Source organism: Neopsephotus bourkii, unplaced genomic scaffold, assembly GCF_033783945.1.
Source record: "Neopsephotus bourkii isolate Nb327-2 ecotype Australia unplaced genomic scaffold, CSIRO-AGI_Nbou_v1 NB_518, whole genome shotgun sequence".
Lineage (NCBI taxonomy): Eukaryota > Metazoa > Chordata > Aves > Psittaciformes > Psittacidae > Neopsephotus > Neopsephotus bourkii.
The window spans coordinates 2341350-2365413 of record NW_026901019.1 but is presented as its reverse complement, the minus strand read 5'-3'; the positions used below and the strand labels follow the sequence as shown (position 1 = coordinate 2365413).

The window sequence follows — 24064 nt, the reverse complement described above, 5'->3', positions numbered from 1 at the left end:
AACATTGAAGCTGACAGTATCTCATTTTGAGAGGGCCTGTTTTACTAGGCACAGTCAACTGCAACTGACTTGATACTGGCAATCAGAATCCCCTATCTAAAACAGAAATAGTAAGAACAGAGACAGTTCCCTTTCAGACAGCCCAGATACATGCCCCAGCCTTGACCTGAAGAAATTGCCTAAAGGAATGAAAGAAGCCCAAGTTCCCTGACAGATAGCTTAAAAAAAAGAAATAAAGAAGAAAGGAATGAACCTGTGTCAGATGCTATCCCCAGACCTCTAAGAAATGAACCTCTGAATACCTCATCTGGCATGAAATAATAACAAATTGCAATCACCATGGGTTTGATATGGATCTGAATTGTCAAAAGCATTAACCCACACTTCCCATACCATGGCCTCTGGAAAGCCAGGCATTTAGAAAAAGAAAGGTGCAGCGATGCAGAAAACACTTGCTAGATTCAAAAAGACTGTCTCCATTCAAACTACAACAATACCCAGATGTATTATCCCATGGTTTTATTTCCTGGTGTGGCAGTACATTTTGTTAGACACTCTTAGGATGTTTAACATCCTAAAAATGATCAGGTCATCCACTGCACTTAACACTCAGATAGCAATCTTCTAACTAAAGTTATCCTCATACCTGAGCAAGCACATTGCACAGGGAAAGCTGTCTTGCACTTTCTATCTCTTCTGCTGAAGAAAAATCAGATTATTTGGCTTCTTTATTAAAAAGTATTTCAATCTAAATATTTTGATAGAATCTTCCCATTTGTGTAATTTTGTTCTATTATAAAGGCATCATAATAACTGGCCACTGATGTGAATACAGGAGACAGCCAAGCCGGTCTCATTTACTCCACTGCTTGTATTCTTTGCTAGATGGAGTCCTAAAACCTTTAGTGCCCTGTGAAAGATTTCAACTTGAGCCAATCTTCTGCAGTCTCATCCTCATGAGAAGTTCATCAAGGATGGCTGGTTCAAGTCCCAGTTTAGAATAGCTTTGCCTTGTCAAAAGGAACTTTAATATGTGTCTCTGTGGCCCCAATCCATCAGCATGAACAGCACACCAAGCCAGGGATGAGCAGGAAAAGCTCCAATTACATTCAGTAAACAAACTTCACTGCTGCTATTTCCAGTAGAAAATCATATTTAGTCAGCCTGATACAGAAAGCAATAAATATCATAAGGTTACAGACTGACGTTTATGAAGAGCTGGCAACTGTACTCGGCAATTCAGCCAACTCAATGCCCATAAAGAAAACCAGATGAACACAAGCCCTGCAAACAGGTAGGGAAAAGGCAAGTATTTCCAAATGTGATAGGGAGGACTGCTCATTTCAGTCTATGAGAAACCAAAATGTTACTGTGCAAGCCATGAATGTTCACTGCTTCACTATATTGATTCATTTTAAGAAAAAGCATTATCCAGCACTGTATGTGGAAAAACCTTCTGCCAGAGTGCACCAGTCAAGAAATAAGCTGTACAAAGCAGTGTATAAAGCAGATCTGACAACCCTGGCTGGTTTTTACCAGACCAGCCACTGACATTAAGGATTTGCCACTGCCAGTACAAAAGAGCCCTTGAGACAGTATTTTGTCACAGGAATCTAATTTCTACTGTATACCAGACATGTGCCATGAAAACAACAAAACTGCAAAGCAAAGGTAGCTGTTTGACAGAAAAATGACAGAAAAATGCTTTCAGGCATTAGCAGTACTCTATAACCAATATGGTACAAGAAAAAACCCTGGAAAATGACTCACCTTTACACTGGTGTTAAACACCACAGTCCTCACTGTATTCCTGCAGAAAGTAAGCCTGTTCAGTACTTTCCTCAACCACTGAAAAGAACCCCAAAACATCCTCCTCTGCCACCTCAGAGACATCAGAATCTAAATAGTTACTTGGCCTTTATTTCCTTTGATTTCCACCTAAGAATTTACTGAGAATTAGCCTGCAAATTTCTGTTGAATAGATCTTTGGTTTTGGTTGTGTTTTGTTTTTGGTTTTGTTTTGTTTTTTTCATAGAATCATCAAATCCTATACTGGTTTGGGTTGGAAGGGACCTTAGAGATTGTAGTTTTGACCCCCTGCCACAGGCAGGGCCACCTTCCACTGGAGCAGGTTGCTCCAAGCCCTGTCCAGCCTGGTCTTGCTGCCAGGGATGAGGCAGTCACAGCTTCTCTGGGCACCCTGTGCCAGTGCCTCAGCACCCTCACAGGGAAGAATTTCTGCCTAATGGCTCATCTCAATCTCCCCTCTGTCAGGTTAAAGCCATTCCCTGCTGCCCCATCCCTGGCAATGTTCAAGGCCACGCTGGACGGGGCTTGAATGGAGCAACACAGTCTAATGGAAGGTATCCCTACCTGTAGTAAGGGGGTGGAACTGGAAGAGCTTTGCAGTCCCTTCCAACTCAAACCATTCTATGCTTGTGTGACTCTGTAACCCTGTGATGTGAGTCAAGAACAGAGAGAATTTAAGAGCAAGACTGGAGAACCTGGACTAGAATGCAGAAACAACTGCATTACCACTACACAGACACTCTTAGCAGCTGGATGGTTTAAGGACATAATTTTTAAGTTTTTCAAGGTTATCAGCACCTAGTTCATAATTTCTCTCTGAATTTGAAGGGGGGAATACTACCTTGTAAATCTTTTATATTACGTATTACAGCAGAGTAGATTTGCCTTGGATAAGGAGGAGATTCTGAAGCATTAGCAAGGAAAGCCCCAAGGAAATTGCTCCAATGTAGGACAGCCACAGAGGAGGTTGCACAGAACTCCAGAGGTTTTTAAGGTCAAAAATAAGTAGGAGATACAGAAAGCAATTATACTGCAGGCTAGTTACAAAGCTTTGCCAACAGCATAATGACAGAGAGCTTAGCTTGAGGAGAGAAGAAAAATAACTAGAAACAAGGCTAGCAATATTAATGAGGCATGTTGCCTAGTTTCTGGAAACAAATGTTGGAAGCCTTTTGGTGTGGGATGCTAGATAGTAAAAAGATCCTGAAAAGACTGCTTGCCATGCTGTATAATAAGAGGGGACACCTAAACAAAGAACAGAAAAGAAAATGACAAAGTGTGTGTGTGTGTGTGTATGTGTGCTTGGGAAGAGGAGGCTGAGTGGTGTGTGTATGTGTGGCAGGTTGCTTGCTTGCTCAGGTTTTAAGAAGCTGAAATTCACCCTGGCATGGCTACACTGACAGGAGCGCAACATGGACTAGCATCAACATGGGGCTGTAAAGATTAGTTTGGGATAACTGTTAAAAATTGAAGTAGAAGCCTCAGGTTCAGAACAAAACAAGAGATCTATAAAACATGGGAACCAAGTTAAAGGAATGAGAGCATGGGGGAGAGTGAGATATCCAGACTTTGGAAAGTAACAACAGCAGAACAAGCAGAAAAGAGGAGCCTGCAAACTATTCTGAAGGGCACAACATATAAAAACTTAAGATTGTTGTGCCCAGGATTTGGACAGTAAAAAAGCTGGATTAGGGTGCTCAGAGTAGTCTGAAGGAATCTTTGGTTTCAAAAAAGAACAAATACCCAAACCAGCCACTTTTATGGATGCCTCAACACTCACCGTGGTGACTCTGGCACCATTTCTACAGGGTCAGATGTTCCAACCTCTGGGGTTTCATGCACAGAAGCAGCTCCCAGAGCCCAAGGAGGTTACCAACAGCTGCTCTGCTTATTTGGTAAGCCACAAGGACCCGTGTGCCAATGCACACTGGGCACCCAGCTCACCCTCCTCCATGACAGCGTGTTTAACAATACATTAAAGAGGCAGAAAAGGCTACTCCACTACATAACCACAAACCTGAATTTCACCCTTAAGTTTATCTTTCTTCTACTCTTCCATTCTTTACACATTAAGTAATTTGCTTCTGTAGTAAGGCAAACTTTGATGTTTGACAAAAATTTGCCTAATTTGCTGCTTTCATTGCAACTTTAAAATGGCTTTTTTTTCCCCCTGTCCTTTTTTATCATTGTAATTGGAAGCAGACCACACAACTTTGGCCTTCCCATTTGCATTTGAATCTGGCAAACATAATAAAAGACAGCACTGCCACATAATAACTAACTGTCTGATAATATGTACTACAAGACAAGAAAGAACACTTCCTCCCTCCCCTAATGCTCCAAACTGATTTCAAATCAGTTTGATTGGGACTGTAATCAACTGCTAAAACCCCCCAAAAGTAATTGCAATTACTCCTTACTGAAATTAAATTGTTTGGCTTCAGTTTGTTCAAGAGATTGTACAATACTGTTGCTTCACAATGTAATATACGTCAATAGTGAATGTCACTCAAAAGTCAGTTTCTGGAAATCCTAATACATTATTCTTTGTAATAAATAGTTCACTTCCATATACATGTCTGCAAGAGGAAATAAACTGCTACAGTCCAATCTCTATTGACAGCGCAGTAAATTCTTCTGGAGCAGGCTGAAGCTCCTGTTCTGTTGTACTGGAGGTTCCATGCTAAATTAAAGCACACTCTAAAGCAAACCAGTGCTGCATAAAGTCTACAAAAAGGATCCAATAATACAACATCAGCAGCAAAACCACTAAGAAGCTTAAAGCAGAAGGGCATTTACCTCTAGTGCTAAAGTAACAACATCTACATAATCTACCACTCAAGTGGAATGGAAAAACAATCTTTCCACATCTGCAGACTTTTGTCTATCAGGTTCATACTGCTGAATAAAGCTTTGAAAGGCTCCATTTTACCTTACGTATTCTGAAGGATTTTGATTTAAATCTCCTCATCTACTGAAAACAAATGCAATGAACTCCTCAAGGTGCCACAAGCAACAGTGTTAAAGCTTTCTTCAGATCTAGACTGGAGATAATAAACCCAAGGTTTTGCAGATGGATAGGAAAAAACTTCTTTCCAAATACAAGCATCTGCTACCGAAAGGACTTGATTCTTCACAGGTATTAAGGACAGTACCTTCTGAAAGGGGAAGGGGGAAAAGAAACACCAACATCTGCCTCTCCTTCCCTTTTTCTTTCTTTGCATATAATTTGACAGACTGAAACGGACTGGAAGCTAGCTAGTGGGTAACAGCAAGGGAAAAGAGTAAATGCTAATTTTCTATCTAGAACAACTGAAGTTTCCTCCCTAAAAGTAGGGATTAGCGGTACCTGGCCACCAAGACAGGAGAGCTTAGTTTCTAATGAATCCATAAATAGAGATCATTTTCCTGGATTACTTGAATTTCTTTAATGTATAGACTGAACGACTTAAACTCCTTATCTAGAATCCTCTGAGAGTAAAATGTGCTATGAATTTTTTGCAACATTTTGATGTCTAAAAATGAGCTGAAGTGCCCATAAGAAGTACCCCAAATACACACAATTTGGTCTTTGTTGTTGGACAATTTGGACTATGTTGTAGTTCAGGTACGTTCAAAACAAAGGCTTGAACACAGGAAAGCATTTTTCCAAGGAGGAGAAGGAAAAGAAATGCCAAGCAAATTCATATTACCACTAACCTGAGGAAGGTATTTTTAAGGTTAAAGGGCTCTGAGAAAGTAAATGCCTTCTCCTAAGCCCATGGTCTGCGAGACAAACTAGTAAAGCTATTAGAAAGGAGAAAAAAGGAGGGAAAAGAGAGGAGAAAAGCATGGAAAGAGTGGAAGGAACAACGCTAGTACACTAGTACAAGAAATAACCTTCAGACTTCAAGCACTAAGGTCAAATGTGACAGATGCTAGTCGTTCCTTCATATATTTTTCTTGACATCTACCAATGCAATCAATCTTAGGTGAACTTGTAGATGCCAGAAAGGGAATAGCCTACCATGATTTGTAGTAACCTTCAAAACCAGGTGTTCTCTCTGTTGGGAGTGCCCTGTGCAGAAATACACATGTACCTACTGAAGTACTGGCTGTTTGTAGCAGCAGTATTTTACGGCATCCTTGCTCATGCATGCATGTTCAGATCTCAGATTTTATTTAAGAGAGACCTTTTAATTCATATGTTTACACTTAAGTCTTCAGATAAATTCCAGGTTTTGTTAAGGTTCTAGACTAGTCTAGAGGTCCTACTCACAGCTCAAAAATCACATATAGCTTGCAAAATCCTTTATGCAGTTTGTGTAATTATACGTATGACAAAATATGTATAGTTCAGTACCAACAATTCTATAAAAGGGATTCTACAATCAAGCAGTAAATGTGGGATAGATGTCAGAAGTGAACTCAATCCAGCATTTCAAACCTTATCTTTTGAACCTAAATCTGAAAAATGCCATCATCCTGGTATTCCTGCTGAAGTAGCTGATCAGAGGATATTCCCCACCTGCCCTCCTTAGAAAGGCCTCAATTACCTTCAGTCATGTGAAGACTGTTACATTATTCTGGGGGGCAAGAACCTAACAGAGTTACTGATGAGGGAGGACTAAACTGAAAGACCAAATTGAAGTTATGCTGTCATTTGTTATGGGTTTACTAAAAAGGCTGTTTTCATATATAGTATAGAACAACACAACTTGCTATTAATGGTGCAGGTAGAGATGTGAAATAATGGTAATTAAAATGAATAATGCTATTTTTGTCTATGTGCAACTCTAACTTCTCCAAAATGCACAGATCTAAGAAAGAAAAATAATCCCAGATTACAAACTCTGACCTTGTTAACAGGTTTTCCTTTGTGTTTTCCCCACGCTACTAAGCACAGTTACAGTCTTGCAAATAAGATTGTATAACAACTTTACAATTATAAATTTAACAGATGGGTAAACAAATAAGAGGTGAAATGAGATCAGTGGCCACAGTGACAGGCTAACAAGCACCCAGCATTCAACATTTTAATTGTGGAAGTAACTGCTTTGATAAATAACCAATTTGCTACGTAAACATATTTGCCACCTCCTCACCTCCAGTAACACAGGAAAGGAATTACACTAAGTAGCAACAAGAAAGGATTATATACACACCACGGGAGTGGGAAAACAGCTAAAGACAGTATCCCACATCTTGTAGCATCTGAGACAAATCAGAAGTGCTGTGCTCCCTGGGAGGAATTCCAGCAACTCTTTGCCATTACAAAGGATCAACAGCACTGCACCGATTCCCTCCCTGTGTCTTTTGCAAGTGCTCGTAAAACTCAACAGAATTGCAAGAGATGCCAGAAGACATTAGCCATAGCAGAAACACATCCACAATGTCAGATCATCTGGAGGCTCTATCATGCAATAAATCTGATTCTAAGAGAATACAGTGATCTGCTGTTCCCTGTAGAGGAGTCCTACTGATCGCTTATGAATTAAATTAGAGCAGGTCTAACTAAAGGCATTCCAAACCCCATAATTAAATATACAGAGTAAGATCTTTCTGCTCTTTAAAAGAATAAGTATACAATCCTGTTGAACTGAAAAACAAGGACATAATTATCTTCTGAGTAGCAAGCATTGTTATAAATATTTTGTAGGAAAGTTATTACTGTACTTTGCAATGTTTCTGTATAATACAAAAACAAGCATCCCTTTGCCATCCTCTGGTGTTTCATCACTGAAGAACCATTTGCAGCTATCACTTCTGGCATATCCTTCCTGGAGTCTGTTCCATCTGCCCTATCCTGCTGCTATGTAAAGCATCTTAAATTAGTTAGCTTTCTTCCTACGTGCAATAGCTCAGCTGCAGTGAAATATGTCAAGTAAGAAAACAAAACAAATATGGATCTTCCAGACAACAATCTCTGTAATGACTATGCCTCATTATGGAATTGGTACAGCTCTAGTCCACAGGCTTGGGCTATTCTTTTCTTGAGAGAATGATACCAGAGGATCAAACAGAGTATCCCTAGTTCTACCTTTGAGGCTTTATGCTTGCTGAGTGTCCGCTAAAATCATACCTGGCATTCTGCACACAAACACATCAGGGCTGAACCCTGGTAACAAATAAATAGTGGGTCTTATGCTGTGTCTACCTGAGTAATGACATTTCATAGCTTTACATATGTTCTACTTAAAATCAGCTCCAAGCGCTGTCAACTAAAACCTTTCTTGCCTGCTTTCACCATGAATGAAATAGCAGTTCCTGTTGGCATCTACTTTTTTTTCTCTTGTAAATGTAGGTGAACTCTGAAGACCTTCAAAGATATTAATATATGTAATTCAGGTTATGCAGTTAAAAAAAGAAAAAGAGTAAAAATGACATTGACAATGTGCAAAGGTCAAGATACAAAAAAATCCAGCCTGGAATTAAGTTATTTCTTTACCACCCTTCAGGTGCATTTGTTTCAATACAGCATCCTCTTCCTGCTATGAGCTTGACTTGAAGCAATGCCATGGACTTACTACTGCACATACAAGCCACTGGCAACTACACACACGTTACACCTCTTGTTTGCAAAACAATACCTAAAGTGCATAGAATCAGAGAAGTCACTTGTGAAACTTTAAAGTGGTTTTATTTCTAGCACAGGCTCATCACTGGGGAATTCAATTACCTTGTGCCTGAGCTAAAATCCTTATAGCATTTTAGGAATCATTTGGTTATAGCCGGGTCAAAAAATTCATTACAAACCAATACAATCCTTTGCAATTTTCAAGACAAAATAAAATATTCAACAGAACAGATTTCCACTGTAGGAAATTCTAGCCCTTTAAGAACTTTACTGAATTATTCTTGGCTTCTGATCAGCTATTCTTGATTCCTATCTAAAGAAAAGAAGATTTTCACAAAAGTGCAGGTTTTGTTTTCAGAGCTGGGCTAATCCAATATTATTGCTCCAAACACTTTGGGGGTAGATACTTAACTATCCCTGTGTGACATTTATGATGCCCAATAGCAGAGCCTTTCTGCATTGCTGGGCTGGGGAACAGCTACTACCTCTCACAGTGAAGAGAGAAGACCAGAGGGGAGAAACTTAACCAACAAGTTGCTCCAACTGCAGTTTTATATCACACAGGGTACTAAGGAGTCAGCCATACAAAACCATGAAAGCCACAGGCACAACCTTACTACCCTACAAGCCACATAAATGCTACTGGGGAGCAAGCTACACTTCCTGCAAGTGCATTGGACAGCCAAGCCATAACCAAAACCACCTTCTTTAGAAGCACAGTCCCCCTTTACTCTTGTGACCGTCTCCATCTGCCATCTGCAACACACAGCTGAGTAGTGTTATTATCTCCAGCAGATGGCAAAGGTAGGCATTTGTTATCGTAGTTAAAGTCATCTTTCCTTTCCATTCAAGGCTCCTTACATTTGGCACTTGTCTGTGCTCCTTATGAGTTCTGCCTGCCCACACATCCAAGCTCGATCTACTCCATGCAGCACAGCAAAGCATTTTGCACACAGCAGTATTACCTGCAAGTGCCAAGGAACAGTGGCACTGCCAATGCAGGAGGCATTTTGCACAAAGCATGTTTATTAGCTGTGACACAGAGCGCAACATTTGCAAGGAGCTAAGGAAGAAGACAGCTGCTGCAACTCCTCTAATTACCTTTCCCCAGACACCAACCGGAATTTACAATTTGTACGATGCTGCTGGAACTAAGTATGATCTAGATCCACACACAAGCTCCCCTCCTCACTTTTATAGGCCATGTGTTACATGAAAATTAGAACTATTCAAACTGTTCCTGTGAATTAGATTATCTCCTGTAAGGTTTTTTTATTGTGGATTCTCCTTTTGCTACTGGAAAAGACAGAATTTGCTGCAGACAGTAATCACATAATCACATCTTGTTACAAGCACGAGCCAGCAGGACTTGCTGTTAGCAACTCTATTCTATCACATCAAAACAAAGAACATTTGAGATGCTTGGTAGGAATTATGCTTCCTAATACACATTTCACAGCAGAAGTAAAATATAAAAAGAAAAAACCCAGTATTTAGAACAAGTAGAACATCAGCTTCACATATATCCAAATTCAATTCTATGTTAGTCCGCATTTACTGTGTTCAGCTCCTGTGGTTTGCTGCTCACCAAAACGCACAGGAAGTCTGACAAAATAAGACACCGTCAACAATTAAAATGAATTGCACAAAGAGGGCAAAGCATTTCAAACAGTTGTAGCCTTGAGAGATCATTTCAAACAGTTGTAGCCTTGAGAGATCATTTCAAACAGTTGCACCTTTGAAAGATCAAAAGCTTTTCAGTAGCTCTGAGCTGCTTTATTGACAAGACACAGCATTAAAAAAATAATCACAAGTGCAAGACAATACTTAAAATGTATGCAGACAGGTGAAACTGCAAAGGCTCAGGAGGTATTTTAAGGCCAAATGTATACGTGGGAAAAGAAGTAGTAGAAAGAAATAGAAGCAAATTAGACAGAAGAGCTTTAAACTTGGATGAGTATCCACACTACATCTGTACTTGCAAGCACTGAGAACAAAGATGATGTTGACTTAGAGACTCACTGTTACACGGATCCAGTACTTTGCTGATGCTTTGTGTAATAAGCACCAATCTCCAGCTTCCTCAATAATTTAGACACATGCAAGACAAGCATCTACTCAGTGTGGTGTCTTGCTCCCCTTAGTAGTATGTGCAGCATGCATTTTGTGGCTGTACTGCTACACAGTCGTGATTCTTCTCACTCAAGTTGTGAGTCAAATGAGAAGATGAAACTTACCCATGTTTCTCTGGGCTCTCCACTGATAAGATTTCACCGCTGCTTTCATCAATTGGAAGGACACGAGCAATATATTCTCCACTCTGCTGGTAAAACTTATAAACAGCCACTTGAACTGTGCATTGGTCACCGCTGCTTCTCAGCCAAGGGCTCAGGATGACAGGGCTTGGCCTCTCTGATGCATTGAGAAACAGAAATGAACCTAAACAGACGAGGCAACAAGAAAGCCTTAAGAACACAGAAAACCAAAACAAACTCTTCACAGAGTGCAGATGAACACTTGTAATTTTTATGCCACAGCTCACTCTGCAACCGTTTCATACTGCCCAGTCAAAGATTATCTTTGTCAACTGGTTTGGAAAGTTTGCCCATTCTGTATTAAGCCCATTAAGATCCTCCCAGGCAGGCAACATTTCAACTTACCTTTGAGCGGTTCAAAACAACCATTACATTTAGATTTACCTCCCAGAAGGAAAGGCATGGAATGGAAAAAACATAAATACCAAGGGCAGGGAAAAGTAACAAACAGTAACAATAAAACTCAACCAACCAAGAGACTTTCAAAGTTAAATCCAGGCAGGTGATTAAGGAGTTTTGCGTTCAGATTCTTACTTTCATGTGCCTATTCTTCCTGCACTTCATTCCCATCTCTAATTTCTCAGGTGTGGTCCAGGCCCAAATATTATGGCCTTGGGTCAGTGGGATCCTGATTTGATATCTCCTATATGATGATATTTTATATCCATTTCTCTTACCCAAATTAAGAGAACAAATTCAATAGCTTTACTTTTGCTCCTCTATAAACAGAGAAGTGCAGCATTTTTAAGTCATTAGAGTCAGGATAAAGGCCTGACATAGTTTTATTTCTTCAGCAATTCATTCTAAAGTATTAATTTTATATGTAACTAATCCACATTACACATTTCATTATTATCCAGTACATTGACTCCCTTGGCCTAATTCTATTTCAATACAATCTGAGGCTTATCCACTGGGACAGAGATAATGCATTTTCATCACACCATTGCTCATTTTCAGGTAAGTCAAATTGCTCCCTTTTGGCATCTGACCAATTTACCAGTTCATCCACAGAGCAAGCACACTGGGCTGGGTAGTTAGTTGGTAAGTGCAAGGTGCAGTTAGGTAAATGAAAGGGACCAACTCCTGAAGCAAGAAAAATGGTGATATCCCACAGATATTATAGCAAGACCTGTCAGATAATCAGGACAACGAGATTTCATTTCCTGGAGCCTCCATTAGTAAAGCCTTTCCATTAATACTTAAAACACGAAGATCTGATGAACAGTTTAATTTCATAGAGGGAGAAACGAAGGCTTATCAGGGCTGTAATTTAAACCTCTTTGTAACAGTGTGCTGTGCATACATTTTAGCGGGAGGAGCAGCTTGGTTTTGAAAATACCAAAGTTGAATCTTGAGGAAAATGATCTTCCAAATCACTGAGCATGGCTCAGCTGAGATCCAGGGTGTCTAATAAATCCTATGGCAGGGCCACAAACGGATCCTGCTCACCTTCACCTTGGTGTCTAAGTTGTGGACCACAAGGCTGTGGACCAGTCACTTTGAGCTTCTATGGTAATTCACCTCAATCTAAAACAGATCTGGCGACTTGTCCTTTGGTTGTTCCCACTTCTCTCCACTGAACTGAGTGTCAAGAGCACAGACTGGAATGTCTCCCTGCCAGATGCCGGTTTAGAACGGGGCAATTGTGTTTGTGCTCATGCTCACAGAGGTCCCCTCTGAAAAAGTGTGATCTGGCAACTCATCTCAGGTCACGCACAGGGTAATACTGGAAGGGCTAAAAATGAACCCTGGATTCCTGCCAACCACATTTCCCTCCTATACACATTTCTCATAGGCAGCATTTTTGACATACTTGTCAAAAAAACAGTGTTCTTGACCCTGGCATATCTAAAACTAGAAAACATCTGTACCGAAAGAAACACACAGAAATACATGAGGTACAGTCTGCTTAGATCGAGATTTGTAAACAGAGGAGTGACATGCAGTCATAGCATTTGGGGTTTTTTTAATAACAGGATTTCTTTATGTGTAACAATAGCCTTTAATCCAGTTTGGTGAGTTTAAATAAACTCTGTGATTGTCACTGGTTACATAGACACAGTATTTTTGCTGGTCAGTAAAATAAAAACAAAAACCCAGCCACATGTATGATCCTTCCCTGTCTCCCCCTTCTGTTGCAAACAAAAGAGAATTAGAGCACTAAATCTGGTGGCTTTAATTGTACCATCCCCATAAGAACACTAAAATCCGTGACATGAAGGGGAGTGCAGAGACTTCTGCTGGTGGCAGAAAGACACTAAGCACTGCAATAACTGCTGATGGTAACTTGGCAGGTGCAAGAGCCATTTGCTTATCTTACTGCCTTGCAACAGGGAGTCAGATTTTGAAGTAACAAATAAATAAAGGCACCTCTCATTTTCTTCCAGTGGTTCTAAATAAAGGCAGCTTCTAAGGGTAGTCCCTCTTATGCTCATGCCCTGACCTGGGGCCAGGTTTGAAACATCAGTAAAGTCTAGTAGTAGACAAGGCTAGCTGCTACAGCACATTTGAGAGACAGTTGCTAAGCCCTTGGTTTGGCTTTTATATTCCTACTCTGTTTACAGGGCTCACACTTTGCAGTTGTGGCTTATTGCCCATACTATGGCCAGTTTTCCCTGCTAAATCACATTGTTAAAAGGAATACAATTGCCATGGTGGGGGCAACCCTGGCACACCTCCCAGGATGATGGGAGGAACAGCCCCACACTTGCTGCTGTGAGCAGTCTACAGGTGCACAGGCATTTAGTAGGGGACACAGACAGGACAGCTGACCCCAAGGGACCCAAGGGCTATCCCATACCATATGGCATGCTCAGCATATAAGGCTGGGAGAAGACGGGATGTTCAGAGTGACTGTCTTCCCACATAATGGTTACATGTGATGGAGCCCTGCTGTCCTGGAGTGGCTGAACTCCTGCCTGACCATGAAAAGCGGTGAATGAATTGCATGTTTTGATTTGCTTGTGCACACAGATTTTGCTTTACCCATTAAACTGTCTTTATCTCAACCCACGAGTTTTATCACTTTTGCTATTCTGTTTCCCATCCCACTGGGGCAGAGTGAACAAGCAGCTGTATGGTTCTTAGCTGACGGCTGGGGTTAAACGATGACACCCACAAAGGAATAATGAATGTGTTTAACTAATGTGTCTGAAGGGAGGAGTTACACAGTTTGAACACAAATCCTTATACTTCTCCCTTCCCTCAAGGGCGCAATCTCCCAGTCACTGCTTGCCACTGTTTCATATAGTGGCTTGCCATGGAACCAATATGGCCACTGTTTTCAGGGTCAGATTAGAGACAATTACAGTTAAAAGATCACATGGAGATCAATTCACCAAACAGAGGGACAGAAGAATATTGTTTCACTCCAATGGACCTTCTGGACAAAATTAGAAGCTACCTGTTCACTGGTATGTCCCACAAGCAGGAGGAAATCCTTGTGGCATGCTCTACCTGACATTACTATGTAGATCCAGAAGGCTCAAGCTTCCAGCTGTAATTTCCTTGCACTTTTTTTCTCCTATTAACTCGCAACTCTAATAAGACTCTTGGATCTTCCCAGATAAACAGCTAGAAAAATCACTGTAGCTTCAAACAAACTTCTGCTTCTATTTAGATATCAAGGGACATAAGGAGAGATGAAAGGCCCCTTCATGGTACACGTTGCCAGTGTCATGTTTTACTGCTCAGGACTCTGAAGGGTCTATTTGCTTTTCATAAAGATGCTCACCAGTGAGCCATTTCAGGAGTCTCTGCTGAAAGTTTTATATTGGACTTTAGCTGCACAGCCCAATGCTGATATTAAAGAGATGCATTTAAAATAATGAGATTGTAACTAGATATGCAGCCACAGACCCTGGCACTTAGCAGTTTCTGAGTACTGAGCTCATCCATCAGCATTGAGTAGAACTCTGTGGTTGAAGTAGGAGGAATACTCAGTGTTTTGCACCAAATACACCTCTGTATTGTATGACAGACACTCCACTAGCTGGTATTGCTCAGTGGTGTTTCAGAAACTGCTAGTCTAAATGAAAATACTTTATTTTCCATTCTCAAAATTCCACACTCACAAACTGTGGGAGAAACCTATCAATAATACTCAGCTTCTAATGCTTATGCTTAAGCACAGGGAATTATTGCAGTTGACATAAAAGGAATATTACAAGACAAATTAATACACCTTACGTGAAAAATTGCTGTTGATCCTTTGGAAACTTGTTTACAACATTTAAAATTCATGTCACAAGAAGGGAAGGATGGCTTAGCAGCTTAGCAGCAAGATGTTTTTGAGATGATGAAGACAGCTTCAAGTTGCACTGTTCAGGACTAATGAGATGACAGAGATATTTGTAAACAAGAAAACTGATGCTAATGCACCATGCCATGTACAGACACATTATGAATAAATCACCTGTCCAAAAAAGTTTTCAAATGAAGGAGTATACACTGGTAAGGCTACAAATCAAAACCACACTGGCAACGAAGCCCAGTGCTACAATCTGTGGCCCGACATCCTTGTCTAATGCAGATGCATGAAACATCTAAAACTCATGCCAGTTAATGCCGAGGGAACCCTGTTCAAAAGACAACCATAACGCAGCCCCAGGAACTGGCCAAACTCAGTGTCTTCTTAGCCCCTTTAAAAGCTGGTCATTGATAGCTGCCCAATAGCTTTGAAGGCACCCTGCTATCTGCTTATACCCTAAATCCTTCCTTGTCAGTCTCGGGGCAAACACAGTCCAGAGCCAGGTCAGATTCTTCTGCTAAACAGCACCATGATGCTCAGTGAGGGCAATGCACCCTATTGCATCCTTTTACCTTCCTAAGGCAGCAGTGGAGGAAAGATGGCTGCAGTCCAAAAAGGCAGCAGCCTGGTAAGCTACAATGGGAAATAAGGCTGTCCAGAAGAGTGTTCGTTGCAGGAAACAGCAACCAGCTTCTGTGGGACAAACACATGGAAGCAACTCCTCAATCTGCACCCGAGGTCTAGAATTTCCAGCACGAGATGTTCTTGTACACCTGATATCACACGATCTAATAAGATCCTAAAGACATGACATCAAGCAGTGCAATGGAACATACAATTGAGTTACAAAGGTGGCATGCATTAGGATTCATGAAGAGGGAAGTTCACATTATTTGAAAATAGTATTTAACAACACAGCCAAGCCAGTAATACACACAGAGCAGCCACTCAGCTACCTGATGGAAATTAAAGCGTCCCCATGCCAGTTCAAGCAGATTTCTTCCCAAATAACTAAAGACCTTAGTTTTGTAATTTTAACTTACTTTCTTGAAAAGCAAGGCTCAAAACACAGCTTGGCTGCCTCAATCTCATCACAGTTATAAGGCAGCAATTTAACAATCCTTTGCAAAACTGATAGATTGTTATTCTGAGCAGAAACTCCATCTTCCTCCTAAAAGGGTTTTATTACCTTTCACGTCCAAGTTCAATACTCTCCCAGATTAAATTAGAGTTGTAAAAACTATTAACAGTTAACGTCTGTTGGGGACTGTACAGTAGAAAAAAAATTTAAATCAAGTTTTATGGGCTTTGGAGATGCTGACTGGAGAGAACGTTTCCACTGGTATCACAAAACATCCCACAGAGCTGGCCTTTGGAGCCTTCGTTTTACACTTAACTCCCAAATTAACTATTCAAGCAAAACTCTTATATGAGGAGCTCAGCAACTGGTAAAACTGGGCACTACCTGAGTGACAACATTAGGAAAAGATACTGCTCTACTTTTCCTAGGCTTATTTATATGGCTTTTCTAATTGCCTCATGAAGGCTCTGAAATGTGCTGAATGCTAAGAATGTGAATAGTCTCCAGTGCTGAGTGCAATGTGACTGCATAAGCACCAGAAGATTTGCAACATGCTATACTTGCATCTGACTTTAAATTCATGAAAGGATCGGCCTTTGAATCATTACAAAATTTGGAGCTGAACCATTCTTAACAATGTAATTATGGTAATTGAATGAGAACTTCCCTCTTTTGAAGTTGATCAGAGTTCTCGCTATTAGCTTAAATAGAACCAGGATTTCACTGCTAATACCTACAAGGTAAGTGAGCACGTTTCTCTAGATGATGTAAGAGCAATTGAAAAGTGCTAATGAATTCATACTTGCTCTTGTGGGCATGTAATACATTTCACAAATGGACAAGTTAAGGCAGACATTAAACAACTGCAAACAGCATGGGGCCAAGATTCGTATTAGAGCAGATATGCAAGTCAAAGGTCTTAACAATTACCTCCCATTCAAGCATTTTTCACTTCCTAAGTACGAAGGGGAAAGCCAATAATCCATTAAAGCAAAATAAAGACAGTTTTTGTCCTCCTCCTAAGGCATCAGGCAAATTTTATTTGCCCCCTATGATTTGTCTTAAATTCAAAGACTTCACTCCTACAGAACTTTCTCCCTCAAATAACCAGCATTCACTGTGATCCTTGGGAACAGCAGCAGTGCTACAGAAACGTAACCAGCACTTAGAAAAGGCAGGAGTCTTCCCTCTTCTCATACTCCAGTCCCTGAAATTTTCCTTATTAATTTATTTCTCTTAGAGGTAGCCCTGAATCCTTACATACAGAGGGAGCAGCCTCCCAGTAGTGACCTTCACACAGCTCTTTTACAGTTCTTCCCTGTTGCTTCCCTGAACCCGGGTGTATGTTGAAGTATGTGTGTGTGTGTGTGTGTGTGTGTGAAGTCCAAAGGAACATTATTAGAAAATGTTATTCCTATTTATCAATGTTAATTCCAGTAATCCCTAGCATATTCCATATGAAAACATGAATCCCATCATGCTACTTACTTTAGATAGGAAACCAAGAAAGGATGTTTTTCTTACAAAGCTTTTTGCATCCAGTTTTTCCAAAGGAAGTGAGAAGGAAAATGAAGAAAACAAAAGCTCCAGGTATTGCCTCCTGTAATGGGAGCTAGAGCCAGATGCTCTTACAGTCCAATTCCTAAATGACTCAGCAGTGTTTGCTCCCAGATGAAAAGCACTGAACTGAAAAAAGTAGTCAGTTAATTAAAAACTTCAAATTCAATGCTGAAATGAAAATCTTTCCTACAGAATGACAAAAGAGTGTTTAAATAATTCAGCCTTGCACAGCTGATTAACCAATATGCATCTTCTCTTTTGCTGTTGACAGAGGCGAATGCCAAGTTACTTTTGAGATCTCTGCTCTGAGACTAGCGGATGAGAGACTTTTCTGTCACTGTGAGCAAGACAGACAGACCTAAAGGGAAAGCTAAGAGGAAGCTGGGAGTGTCAATAAGAACAGAGGCAGATGCCTGTTCAGCACCTCACAGTGTGTGCAGTAGTTAAGGGGAGGAGGTGAAAGGAAGCCTAACACTTCTAGTTGCCACTTTGCTCTCAAGTGTGCTTATTCAATTGCACTCAGGAGGCTAAAAGCTTAAAAATTAAGAAGTTTGACAATACTCTGACAGACAAGTACCTGAATAGAAACATGACTGGGACAGAATGGGTATTGCAACAACTCACAGCTGAGTAACGTCAGAAACCACATTAAGCAAGTAGAGAGTGCTGCGAGCTATTCCCCTGAAGAACTACAAAAGCCACAAGAGAAGTCTCGTAATTAAATCTTAAGTCCTCCTCCTTTTTCATTCTGTGCCGGGATTAAACTCATCACATAAGGGCTGCCATTATGTCAGCTTTAACTGCACAAGAGTCGTAACTCAGAGCATCAAAGAATCATCAAATTGGTCCACAGATAACATAAATAAGATAAATCTTGAGGAGATGATGTATTTTAATGTCTTGTACATTTTAATCTGTCCTTGTCAGCCTCTCCTCTACACACATACATGTACATCTACACGCAGAACAAGGAGACAATTACCTGCCCAACTCTCCCCGGAAGTATTGGGAAAGACAATGATTGCACCCAGAGCTTGATGAATGCTTGACAGGATACAGCAACTGTTGCCAAATCCCTGCCCATCCTGAGGCCCAGCCATCCTTTCTGCCTCTAGCATTCAGACCACTTCCATCCCAAATCTGCCTTTCAGTATCAGTTCTGCACTATCAATTCTGCATGCCAGTTTTGTCTGGCAGACCCCTTTCCACTCATCCTGTGCTTTCCTAAGTCATTGTTGCAGGGATGAAAAGGAAGAAGAGTGCCTTGGCACACTAAATATAGGATGGAAAGAAATACAAATGGTAGAAAGCTTTTGAGGACCACTCTGCTCTTCTGTGAAAACTGCACTGGCTGCTGTTTTTCCTTATGCTGATTCAAAAAACCCACTTGACATTCATGCATAAGACAAAAGCAAGCTTCACCCACACACCACTCTTCAAGGAGCAAACAAGTGAGGGGGCAACAACCCTTTCCCCTAGGTCTAATAATAGGTTAGAGCTTCTCTGAACATTGACAGACATGCTGAAAAATGATGTGGCAATCAATGGAAGAAAACAGGAGTCCGGGAGCTTACACAGAATGACTTTTCCCTGAGCCTTCAGTTCATTTATAGAAAGTGTTCAACACCACAGTTAAACTTCACATTTTGATAGCATTTTATAAACCCAAAACATTGCACAAACATTAATTCATTAAACCTCGGGACTCTAAAACTCCATTTTTCCAAATGGGAAAGACTGCACGGAAGTGAGAGGCTTGCCTCCTTAATGCAGTAAAACCAGGCACCACACAGAATTTGTAATTTGAACTGCTTAAGTGCCAACAATACTATTTATGATGGCAACATTCATGTGACAGAGATGGTTCCATCTGCTTCTTGCAGTTTGCTCTTTAATTAAAAACTCTACCTAATCTGCCTTCTTCACAAATTAAAACAGATTCTCCTTTCTATTCTAGCGATAACAGCACAGGTGAAGGACAGAGGATGGCTCAGATGAGAGCTACATGTCCTGGTGAGGTACGATCTCAGTAATCTGGACTCCAACTATCTGGTCTGAGTTCTGGCCTCTTGGAGGGCCTTGCAACACAAGGAAGGGACCTTGCCTGCCCAAAAGCTGTCACTGTTTTAAAACCAGGTCGCTGAACCACAAACTGGAAGGCCTCTTCACAGGTGTCTGCCCAATGCTCTGCTCCAAGCAGGACCATCACAAACACTAGATGAGCGTGGCTGCAGCTTTGTCCATTCAAGTCTCAAAACCTTCTGGACATGGCGATTCGACAGTCTCTCTGGACAACCTGATCCAGCACTGCACCACCTCCGGGTGAAAATGTACTCTCTAAAATCCAACTCGGACCTCCTAAACTGCAAGATGTCACCACCACCTCTTGTATTGTCTGCTATAGCTGAGAAGTATTTGGCTCTGCCTTACTTTGTACCTCTCCATCAGGTGGTTGTATGCAGCACTAGGTCACCTCTCAAACAGCTATTTCCAGACTCAGCAAGCCCAGCTCCCTCCACCTGATCATGGTGTACCCAAATGTCCCAGGGATTGGAACACTTCTCTAAGTAGTCCCTAACTTTGTGCTCTCCCCATCCTGGCTGCTGCTTTCTTGAAACCAGTGCTGTTACATGTAAAGGTCTGGAGGCTGTCTTGGCCTGTAAATGCAGAAGAAAGTCATTATTTCCACCTTCCCTGTACCACCTGCCACTAGGTTGTGTTGTCATCACCTTCTCAAAAAGCTTTAATAGGTGCCAAGGAAGACCAGTGGATAATATTTAATACTTTTGACAGGGCCTAGGAGTGTTACTGAAGGCCAGACCTCTTTGCAGAGAATACCTTCGAAAGTCATTGCACAAAAGAGTCCAAGAGAATAAGGGAGAAGACAGCTGGCAGCTATGAATGGACAGGCAGTGACAATGGCACATAAGAAAACAAAGAGGAGCTTCAGTCATGTCAACAGTGGCCATTAAAGCACACATATCTCAATATTTCCACTACAAGACCAAACCATAATTCCTGTGCCTTGTCTTTTCTCTTCAGTTTGCTATTCTTCCTGTGATTGCACTGCGAGCCACTTAGAAATTACATTTCTGCTGAGGAAGAGTCATTTCTTCTTTACTTATTCTGCAAATTACCTATCACTCTTTTGGGCTCTGAATACAATGAACTGAATGTAATAAGGCCACTGCTTTTTCCAGCACAGACAACCAAGCCCTTCACTCTTCTTGCAGGCAAATACCCATGGGGCTTTGATGTTGGTTTTGCATGAGTACAGACTGCAGAAGTTCAAGCTTTCAATGAACATTATAGATGAAAGTGCAGCTCTTGCTCTAAAAACAAAAACCACAGCCACTAGGATCTGCCCACTGAACAGGACATGCCAATCATTTCACAGGTTGTAATCCTACCCTCAGTATGGCTTTTACATCAATCCTCAAGATACATTTATCTTACAAAAATAACAACTTCAGACAGCACAAAGCCTAGCAATAATGGGTAATTTTTACATGCAATGCAATTAAACAGCACTAGCCATTATACACCATAGGAGTTTTCTTCTTCATGGGACAGTCGAAAAAGAACACCTGCACATCTCTGAAATGTCATCACAGCCCTACCAAGAATTTCTGCCTCAAAATCAGACTGAGAAAGTCACATGCATTATTGCTAGGAGACATATCTGAAAAAGGGTACACGGCTCTTTTGACCAACTATATTCACTTATTCAGTCTTACTAAAGCTACCTAGTGAGAGAGAAAAAATACCAAATAGTCAGACTTAACATTCTGTTGGCATCCTGAACAAATTACCTTTAGCTCACTGCCATTCTAATTTACAGAAAGAGGCATAGTTATGCTAAGAAGGTTATGACTTGTGTATCTATCTTGCTTATAATTATTCCATCCCCTTTTCACTTCCCTAAGATACAACATAAATGAGAAATTCCGTTCTATTTGTTTTCTGTTGGCTGTAAACTGAGAGAACCACTGTCTTATTAAATGACTACCTCCCTACTCTAGTTTTAGCCTGAAGGTAACAGAACAAGGACTGGATGGCAGGGTGAATTGGAACTGGATTGTGGCTCATAATATGGGTTTTACACAGCCCAGGACAGCACTCAAGTTTAGGAGCTGACTCTGCCTGACAGAGTGATTCCAGCTAATGGTTTCAGTGAGTCTCATCTCAAAGCCATTACCATTAGCAGTACTGAAGCAAGACATTTTGGTGAGGTGGTGGGAAACCCATGTAGTTCCTGTACTGCAGATGCACAGTGGATTTTGACCTCAGTGCTGTCTCATTCTATCTGCACTAAGCCCTAAATGCCTCCCAGCACTTACCCATACGGAGCAAAATCACACTGAGTGTTACTTTTGAAATTGACAAGTACGTCAGATAGCAAGTGCAAGAGGTAGAGGAGTGATCTATGGGCCCAAGGAGATCTGACCCATCACTGGGGACTGCTTACCTTAACACAACTGTTTGCCCTCAGCCCTTCACTCTGACAACAGATGAGTTCCTTTCTAGTGAAGCACTAGCTTCAGTGAGGTGAAGCACACCTCATTTCACAAACTGGTGCAGTGTTTTACCTATTATGGTATAGAGGAAAGTCAAAAGTAAGCAGAGTGAATTTAAGTTACTTCTGGGAAACCACCCATGTTGTCTTTTAAATTCACAAAGGTCACTGATGTTCTACAGAACGACAAGGCAAGATGCTTAGGACTTAGTTTTAATAAGGCTGTTTCTAAAAACATATACTGTAAATCACCATATTATTAAGAGAGGAAAGATCCTACCTGTTAATTCGCTTTTACATCATCCACATAATTTGCCTACATTCTGCATTTCACGTGCAGGTCAGCCTTCTTTGCATAACTATGCCGCCTCCCTTTCCTAATTGAAAGCATTAGTACAAGGCTGACAAAACCTGTGGCAAGGGATAAGTTATTTAAACTCAAGATAAGATTCTGCTTTCTTTGACTTCAAACAAAACCTTATGACCATCTGTCAAATGATCCAAGGTTCAATAAACCCATGTTTATTTTAAAGCATCGCTTCTGGCCTTAAATCAGTCTGGCAGCCTTCTTTTAAGGACAGAATATATACACCCTTAGGAATAAGCGGATGCAGCAGGCATGTAAGCTGTAATACAACACTGAAGAGCAAACAGAGTGTTCTCCTATTTCTTGTGACATGCAGCCACACAGGATTTACTGCTATGGCTTTTCAATAACCTAAGTCCTACACAGAGCCAACGTGCCCATGGACTGTACGAAGGGCTTGGCAGAGACTCCAAAGAGGTTACAGGAGATACCCAAGCTTCACCGAATAACTCTCCCTGTCTCTTTTCCTTGTAGATAAAGGTAAATATCACAAGGTCATATGCAGTAGAAATACACTGCTGACAGCAACCACTATGGAGGCACTAATAAGCCCACAGGTATTTGTGCACATATGTCATATCTGACAGCATGCACTTTTACAGTTCCTACAGGCAGTATTTTTCATCCTAACTGGCAAGGTTTTAATGGCTTTTATTAAACAGTTTTTAGCAGAAGGGAATAACATGTTTTTTCCATTCATTACAAATGCAGAACTGATCCTGAAGGGAACACTGCAGAGACTTTCAGACCAAGGAGGCTTTCAAACCATTTCTATCTTTGAAGATGAGCCATCAAGGTACTTTATTTAGTTAAGTCTCAGTATGGCTGTAGCTCTTGTTCTAGATACAGTTGGTAGATTTTGCTTTAGGACAGATGTGTTGAAAGAAAGAACGAACTGCTGAAACAGAAAAAAAGCTGCCTTCTTTTGGTGGCCTTCAACACTGAACAACTACTCCCCAACATGACCTTCATCAAGAGAACATGTACAGTTGCTATTTTCAGCTCTTGGCATTCTTGTAGGAAAAATCAACTGAATGGGAACTCTTTACACAGGGAAATGGAGACAAGAACCATGTTGGTGAGATGCATGATACCAGCATACTCTCTTCAGGACTATAATTGAGGGTTCAAGCATTCAGATGAGATGGGAAATCTTGGGATCTTTGTGGTTTGAGATACCCGATATTCAAAGCCTCTGCCAGAAGCTAAGCACCTCTGATACAGGACAGTCAAAAATGGCAGCCATCATTAGAGTGACCATCTCTTGCTATCCTATAGACACCAGCACCTTCTAGACTGCAACCAAACAGAACATTAATACAGGCACCAGTAAATCTTCATTCATTTTTTAAATTTGCATAGAAAACAGCATTAAGGGCAGTATGAGCACTGGGCCTCAGACTTAGGGAGTTTAAAGAAAACTATTCCAACAGTTCTTTTTGCAGTGGCTCTTACCTGGGATCACTTTCTAGCCTTCTGTTTCAAAGCCAAAGGCCTTCACACACTGTAGAGACTCTAAGGACAGTTTCTGGGGTCAAGTTTGAAGCACAACAGTAAATGAAATTTTCACTGCTGTTCCAGGAATGAAACTTGTCTGGTGAATGTGAG

At 40.9% G+C, this 24064-nt stretch overlaps 1 protein-coding gene across 1 annotated transcript in view; it reads right to left on the bottom strand.

The window, feature by feature from the left end:
* The window catches only part of ALK (ALK receptor tyrosine kinase), a 314119-nt gene that overhangs the window by 160054 nt on the left and 130001 nt on the right, over positions 1–24064 (bottom strand). Inside the window, exon 4 of the mRNA XM_061350549.1 lies at positions 10603–10804. Coding sequence (XP_061206533.1) covers positions 10603–10804 — 202 coding nt within the window. The remainder of the gene's footprint in view (positions 1–10602; positions 10805–24064) is intronic.